Consider the following 8,204-nt stretch of genomic DNA (forward strand, 5'->3'; position numbering starts at 1 on the left):
CAACTTTTAAACATCCATACATAATCCACTCAAAATTTCATAAATCATACATAATTCATAGAAAATTCATGATTCTTATATAATCTATATGTTTTATGATGTGAATGAAGTGGAAACGGTGAACTTAATAAGATGAATTAAAAAATTTAAAATAAAAATAGGTTATTATTGAGGATTTTTAGGTGGGGGGTAAAATTTTCTTCAATAAGGTACTAACTTTAAGTAATAAGATATGATATATAAAGATATATTAGTAATTTACTTAATTTATTATCGGGTATGGGTACCCGTAGGTATGGATACAATCCAATCCGTGTCTGTGTCCATATAATAATGGGTAGTCAAATACCCGTTTATTATACCCGTGGATACCAGTTTAGCTACCCGCTCCATACCCGTGACGGATTTTACCCACGGGTACCCGTGGGCATGGGTATTTTTGCCACCCCTAGCAAAGGCAGATATTAACTGCAATTTAGTACCACGTATATAAATCCTTTCACATGATCTACAACAAAGGTAGATAGTAACTGCAATTTAGTATCCATTCCTTTCAGGTGAACAAACTTCTGAATCAGACAGATAGTTGAATGTCTCTCTACTTGATTTATATCATTTTGCCTTTCAGTTTCAATGTATATAAATCATTTCACATGATCTACAGCAAAGGCAGATATTAACTGCAATTTAGTATCGAGTCCTTTCATGTGAATTATACGCACTTTTAAAAACTTGTTTTAAAGGAGAGATGTTCAAATTACGGAATATTACCATTCTTAGTAAATTTGAGAATGAAGTTCGCATAATCCAAATATTTGTGATGCATGGTTTAAGGCATGGGGTTCAGTAACGTATTTTGTAAAAAAATTGTTCCGAAGGAAAAATGAACAAATTAATGAATATTGCACAAAAATTAAAAAACTTTATCAAGAGCAGGAAAACATCATAAATTACATAATAGTTAAAATTATAAAAGTGAGCGCTACTGTCATAGAGTTACCAAAAAGGGATTAACACCAATATTTACATGACACAAAATGAACGAAAGAAACACATTAAACTCTTTAGCGTCTTGTGTAGGAACTTGGTTATTAATATTTTGACCGTTAAAAAATAAAAAATCTCTTTGACGTCAAAAAAGTAATATCAACTGAGCAATATTCAGTCTCTTCACATATGCTTAGTAATATTCAGTCCGGAAGATTACATTGAAATGATAGATGGTAAAATGACGGATAATTGTGAATCATTGTAATATGTCAAAATATAAACCTTAAAAACCATGAACCATCAACTTAGTTTTAAATAGTTAAAAATAAAAAATTGTAAAATAGTTAAAAGTTCTTAAAAATATAAAAATTGGAAAATAGTTAAAAAAATTGGTGAGGTAGCACTCAACCAAGCAACACTAAAAAAATTATATGCATTAGCGTAACAAAAAAACAGACAGACGGACATAAAATATTACTCTAAACGTTAATGTGTGTATATATTCGCGAGGTTGAAGAAAGGAGATAAAAATATTTGGGATCATTAAATGACAGCGTGAATAAAAATATTTGTGAGATTGTGATGATTAAACGATATTGAAATTAAATATATAAGTGATAAAAAGATAATAAAATTCCTTTGAAAAAAAGGTAATAAAATTAAATGGAATCTCCTTAAAAAATTAATGGAACGTTTAAAAAAAATAAAGTTAAATGGAAGAATAAAACATATTGAAATATAATATTAAAAAAATAAAGAAAAAGTTTCCGGCGTGAGTTGAAAAGAGGTGCTTGTGAAATAAATTGTCAAGAAGTAGTTTTTTAAAGTAACATTCAACAGCTTCTGGTCAAAGCTCATTCCATTCAATTTTATGCGTTCAAAAAAAGTACTTTTTTTAGTAAGTACTTAATTGATATTGTATTCGGCCTAACTTCTCCTTCAAAATGTAGAGAAGTTTGAAAAAAAGTCGGGTCAAACGATACCTTAATCTCCCACAACAGCAATGTAGAAACAATTGAATTTGGGAGGAAAAATTGAAAAATAGTTAAAAATATAAAAATTGGAAAATAATTAAATTTTATTAAAAATATAAAAATAAGAAAATAATTAAAAAAATTGGTTAGGGGCAAAAATGGAAATTCATAGGCCAAACCTTAAAAAAAAAAAACCACTTCCAATAATTGAATTACCAAAATGCCCCTCATAGGGGCAAATTGGTAATTTCAACGGACATTTCCTTTCTTACATATATAAGTAGAAGGGATGACTTTTGGATTCTTCAATGCAGAGAGAGCACTAGAAGAGTCCCCTCTAACCAAAGATGGTGCTAATGATGTTGTACCGCAAACTCCATTGCCATGATGAATCCATGGAGCTCCGCCTCTAACATCGAGAACTGTCCCAAGTTGCCAACAAAACAACTCAAGAAGGACCCCCTGTGATCTCTAAATATGCCACCACAAGATGCATGTCCACCAATCAGAGATCCATCCGTATTCCCCTTGACCCAAGGTAGTGTGGGAGATTTCCATAATAAAACTGTAATGATGTTACCAATCCATATATTTGAAAATTAAGATTTGTTTTCCTATAGTAGACTATTTTTTTTGCGATAGTAGAGTGACATCATATCTTATTAAATAATATTAATTATTTTTTCGTTAATTTAATTTGAATGATAAAAATATCTATCCTATACATGTTTTTATGTAATTTTTATATTTTATGTAGGGGTGTTCAAAACCGAACCAACCTAATAAAAAACCCGTAAATTGAACCAACCTAAATCAAAATTGCAAAAAATCATATTTGATTTGGATACATTTAGATCACTGTTTTACTTAACCGCATTGTTTGGTTCACTTTGCAGTTTTTATTTTACCAATTGAATCTAACTAAATCAAACCACAACATAAGAAAAACACTAATTAAATCTAGACTTAATTGCATGTTTGATTCCTTATGTTTATTTTAGGTTTCAAGTTGGTCCCTTATGTTTTAAAAGTTTCATGTTGGTCCCTTACGTTTTAAAAATTTCAAGTTGGTCTAAAATATTACTCACATTGGAACAAGTTAGTCTCTTTAGTGACATGATATTGAGTTTAATAAAACAAAAAAAGTTAATAAAATGTTTTAAAATTGATTTTTTAAATAAGTTAAATTACATCACTCATATTCTCAACCCGAATCTCTAAACGGTCAAGTGATGGAAGAGACTAACTTATTCCAAGGTGAGTAATGTTCTGGACCAACTTAAAACTTTTAAAACATAAGGGACCAAATTGAATCTTTTAAAACATAACGAACCAACTTGAAACCTAAAATAAACATAAGAGACCAAATATGCAATTAAGCCTTAAATCAATGTCACCTATACCAATATCATAGAAACTCGATGTAAATTTTTATAAATTGACATATTTTTTCTCATGTTAAGTTTCTTCTTTGTTTTTTATTTCAAAAATGTATTTATGTGTTGCTTGAAATTTTAGAGAATGATAAAATCTTAGTCTTTTACATTTCTTACCTAATATAATTACTTTTTATCCACGTTTTTAATTTGGTTTATATTGTTTGGTGAAAATGAAATTGTAATGTTGGATGAAATTAAAAATATTGTCGTAACATTGTTGCAAATATGTTGTGTTTTATCTTTTTAACTCGATTTTAATGTTTGAAACAAAAAATTATATTGTCTCAAAAAAACCGCACCAATCGATCCAAACCGAACCGTAATGGTTTGATTTGATTTGATTCAGATTTATTTTAAAAGTCAACAAAACCAATCCAACCATGCTTTTTTTATCCTGTGGTTCATATGACTTTTAACCTCAAAACCAAACCAAATCGCACCGTCCACCCCTACTTTTATGTATTTTTTATTCAAAAAAACTTAATTATAAAAATAATTAAGGTTTAATGATTTATTAAAAAAAACTATTGTTGGAATTATATAATAGTCATTTTGACCATGTTTTTTTTTTGGTTCTAATTCCATCAACGAAAAACATTATAAGGATTAATATCTTTATTATTAAATATGATGAATTTTTTTAAACAACATAATGACATGGATTTAATTCATATACACTGAAAATGTAAAAATATTTTACACTATCGGTCAATTACAAGCATTGTATTAATATAAATATTTGACTTTAATTATACTTATTTTTTAAATGGGGCTTAATTATATGCATCTTAAATTTTATAAAAACAGAGTGGTAATGTAATTTTTTTTTTACAGTAATAATGTATCAAAATTAATCTCTAATAAAATTCTATAAGTTAAACTATAGACTCTCCCCGTCATATTTATTAGAAACAATTCACTTTTTATATTTATCGAATATTTGATGTATCCGGTTTATCTCGAGACTAAATACATCAATTATACAAAAAATCTAAGAATACAATTTTTTTTATAAATAAAGACCGGAAGTAGTATTTAATATGATTTTTTTTAAAACTTCAACGCATTAAATACACTAATTTTCATAAAAATTCACTATTAAAAGTGCTTAAAGAATATCTCAGGATCATTCGGTAACATTTTTTTTTAAATAGTAGAATCCATTAATTTATCTTATTTTTTGATGTATTAATTAATTTATAGTAAATTCTTACATACTTTTAAAAGGACACTATTCTTTTGTTAAAAGATACTCCCTCCGTTCCGGTTTAATTGACCTACTTTGGTTTTTCACACAGATTAAGAAAAGTGTATAAATAAAGGGGAAAGTGGAATATATTGTATTGGGAATGATAAAAGTAGTATTATTTAGTGTTATATTGTATTGGGAATGATGAAAGTTGTATTGAAAATTGAAATGAGTCAGTTATTTTGGGACACTTTTTTTTAGAAAATGGGTCAGTTATTCCGGGACGGAGGGAGTATGTGAGTGTACTCGTGAGCTTAACTCAGTTAGCAGTGATAATGCATAATATATGCGAGGTTCGGCCGACCACCAAAAAAATATGTTTGAGTATTTTTTATTTTTTTAAGGAGAAAGATGTGTGAGCTGTTTCTAAGGAAAGTGGAACTACAGTAGAAACTCTTTAAATTAATACTCGGTAAATTAATAAACTCTCTAAAATAATAAATTTGTCCGGTCCCGACTTGGGCCAATGTAAAAAATTGAAAAACTCGATAAAATAATAAGATAATAATTTTTCGGGAGATCCCTTTATAATTTTCGGTCCCAAGAAAATCATAAATTAATAATTCATAGAAACTGAAAAAAATATATTACACTCTATTGAAATATGAACACAGTAGTTACTGTACTTCAAAAGTCATTATTGATTTCCAATGCATATGAACACAGTAGTTACTAATTTACGTTGAGTCCCAAGGTTCGCTGCAACGTAATTCTAAGAGGCATAGACTAATTTGCCTTTTTGTTTGGTATGTACGGTATAATTACTTAAAAACTCTTTAAATTAATAATTATTAATTTATCGATAAATTAATAACTCTCTAAATTAATAAATTTTTCCAATCCTGACATTATTAATTTATAGAGTTTCTACTGTAATTGCCTTTATTTACTAGAGGTCCTTTAAATTCTTTCAAGTTAGTCAATACGCTCGGTCAAAAAAAGTTAGTCAATACGCATTTATTTTCAAAAGAGTCAATAGGCATTGATATTTTTCCTTAAAAAAAAGTATTAGTATTTTTTATTTTAAAAAAGAAAAGATATTAATTTTTTTTGTTGGCAATTTAATAATTTATTATTAGAGATTAATTTATCTTATATTTATTTATTTAATTTCTCTTTTTTTCTTTGACTAACATCAGCTAGTCAATACGCATTTCTTTTCAAACGAGAGTCAATAGTTACTTTTGACTAAAAATTAATATATTTTGAGGATGATGTTAATTTTCATACATTTTGAAAATAATATCTATCTTCCTATTGTAGAATATGTTTTTTAATTGAAATTTTTAAATTGAAAATGAGACAGGCTAGGATTTTTGAAGTTCTATAAATTATGATGGTTGATATAAGCCTTGCAGGTATTGTGGATCTAGGTATGGCATATCAAAATGCAATTACGCTAAAATTCTCAATCCTGATAATTCTAATACTCGCATTTGAGGCTAGAGAGATTCCTTCCGGTCTTTATAGTAGAGTAACAGTTACAATCATCAATGGTGTACAAAAAGATCCATACCCCACAGATATCACTCTTCATTGTAAATCGAAAGATGACGATCTAGGAGTTCACACACTCAAGCTTGAAGAAAGTTACATGTTTTCATTCAAGCCAAGATTTCCGACTGGAACATTATTCTTCTGCAGTTTTACATGGAATGAAAGCCCCCAAATTCATTATATTGACATCTATGATTTCAAACGGGATAAATGCAAAAATTGCAAATGGAGAATGAATAAAGGTGGTGGGTGTATGGATTCTGATGGAACAGGAGCGTTCGATAATTGTAGGCCTTGGAAAAGTGTTGAAATAATGGATGTAAACAATACATCTAAAATGTAGCTTTATTGTGTTTTTCACAATTGAAATAATGATAATCAAATCAAATATATTACATATAAGTTGCAGTTTGAATATGACCCGTGAAGTGTCAAAATCTATATGAATAAAGAAAAAAATGAAACTTATGTGAAAGAGATTAAACTTTTTTTTGTTTTGTTTTGTTTATATACCTAGAAAAATGCTCTTCTCCCAACAAGATTTGTTCATTCCCAACCAAACTTTTGAAAATACCCCGCATGAGTTAACTCACGCAGATGTTAACTCAATGCGACTTAACTCACGCAGAAAATTCACACTGAACCCCAGAGTGAGTTAACTCACGTTGGTTTCCTTTCTCACTTTCACTAATAGAGTTGGCATGTTAAACTTTAGGTGATACGCACTAAGAGCAAGTGGAAGTGCACATTAAAGGATGGCATCATGCATATAAAAAGGATTGAATCATGATATCATGGCATCATGCATTAAAGGATAGAGTTGGCTTGTTAAACTTTAGTTGACACGCACTAAGAGCAGGTGGAAGTGCACATTAAAGAATGACATCATGCATATAAACAAGTGGCATCATTAAATGATGGAGTCATGGTATCATGGCATCATGCATTAAAGGATAGCGTGAGTTAGAATATTAGTGAAAGTGAGAAAGAAAACCAGCGTGAGTTAACTTACGCTGGGGTTCAATGTGAATTTTCAGCGTGACTTAAGTCACGTTGCGCGAGTTAAGTCACACTGAGTTAACACCTGCGTGACTTAACTCACACGGGGTATTTTCGGAAGTTTAGTTGGAAGTGAGCAAATCTTGTTGGGAGAAGAGCATTTTTCATATATGTATGTATGTATAAGTGAGAGGAGTGTCTAATGCGAGATATGATAGGATATAATATCAACCGTTAGATCAAAATACACGGTCAAGATCAAAGTCCAGTCAAAAAGGCACGACACACGTGATTTGTTTCGATCCCCTTCTTCGTTCATTCACCTGTAAATCTAAATCAACAAAACCTTCACTACAAACAATCTCAGCCCCGCTTCGATTTAAAAATTGGAACATTTACTACATTTTTCAACTAGAGGAATTATGAAAATGTTCAAATAACCAATTAAAATTTAATTTTTATATCTAAAATGTTCCAATTGATGAACTTATAAGTTAGAGGACCAATGAATCCATTGACTTAAGGTTTTAGGTAAATGTGTGGTGTCTTTCTCACTCGAGTGGTTGTTCTTGCCTGATGTGGGAGGTCACTTGGGCTCCCTGATACAAAGCCTATTCCAACAAAAGGCCCAACCGAAGCAAGAGAAGCTAGGCCCAAAAGATCAATCAAGTTACCAAACAAATTCAAGGACTAGAGCAAGGACAATTGGTTGGCTTAAAACTGGACACAGCTGTAGGACCGTTAGGTGGTCATAGATAAAAATAAGAGTAATTAGTTTTGTTTTCAATTTTTCTTTATTCTAATAATAATTGGACAAGTGTCCTAGGTCTAGAGAGTTCTGCACATGTAAGCTGCATAGCAGCATATATTGGACAAGAAGGATCAATGAAAAGGACATAACATCTTTTATGAAAATAGTCTCTCTCCCTCATAGACTTTTTCAATTCTGAATTGGGAATTTAATTTTCATTGAAACAATAGCATAACCCTATCATTTGCTGCTCTCGTTTTCCACACCATGCCTCCACGCGCCGACCCTACAAACAGGAACCCTCA

General features: G+C 30.0%; 1 protein-coding gene across 1 annotated transcript; it reads left to right on the top strand.

Moving 5' to 3' along the window:
* Window positions 1-5,988: 5,988 nt before the first annotated feature.
* Window positions 5,989-6,492, top strand: LOC146906950 (S-protein homolog 5-like). The gene has a single exon (XM_085729002.1). The coding sequence runs from the start codon at window positions 5,989-5,991 to the stop codon at window positions 6,490-6,492; it is 504 nt and encodes a 167-aa protein (XP_085585128.1).
* Window positions 6,493-8,204: the final 1,712 nt, after the last annotated feature.

Source organism: Medicago sativa, chromosome 7 (assembly GCF_051527215.1).
Source record: "Medicago sativa cultivar Bolivia chromosome 7, Bolivia_mono, whole genome shotgun sequence".
NCBI lineage: Eukaryota > Viridiplantae > Streptophyta > Magnoliopsida > Fabales > Fabaceae > Medicago > Medicago sativa.

What these genes read in the sequence shown, in the direction of transcription:
- LOC146906950 (XM_085729002.1), top strand. Translation starts at nt 5,989, where the DNA reads ATGGTTGATATAAGCCTTGCAGGTATTGTGGATCTAGGTATGGCATAT.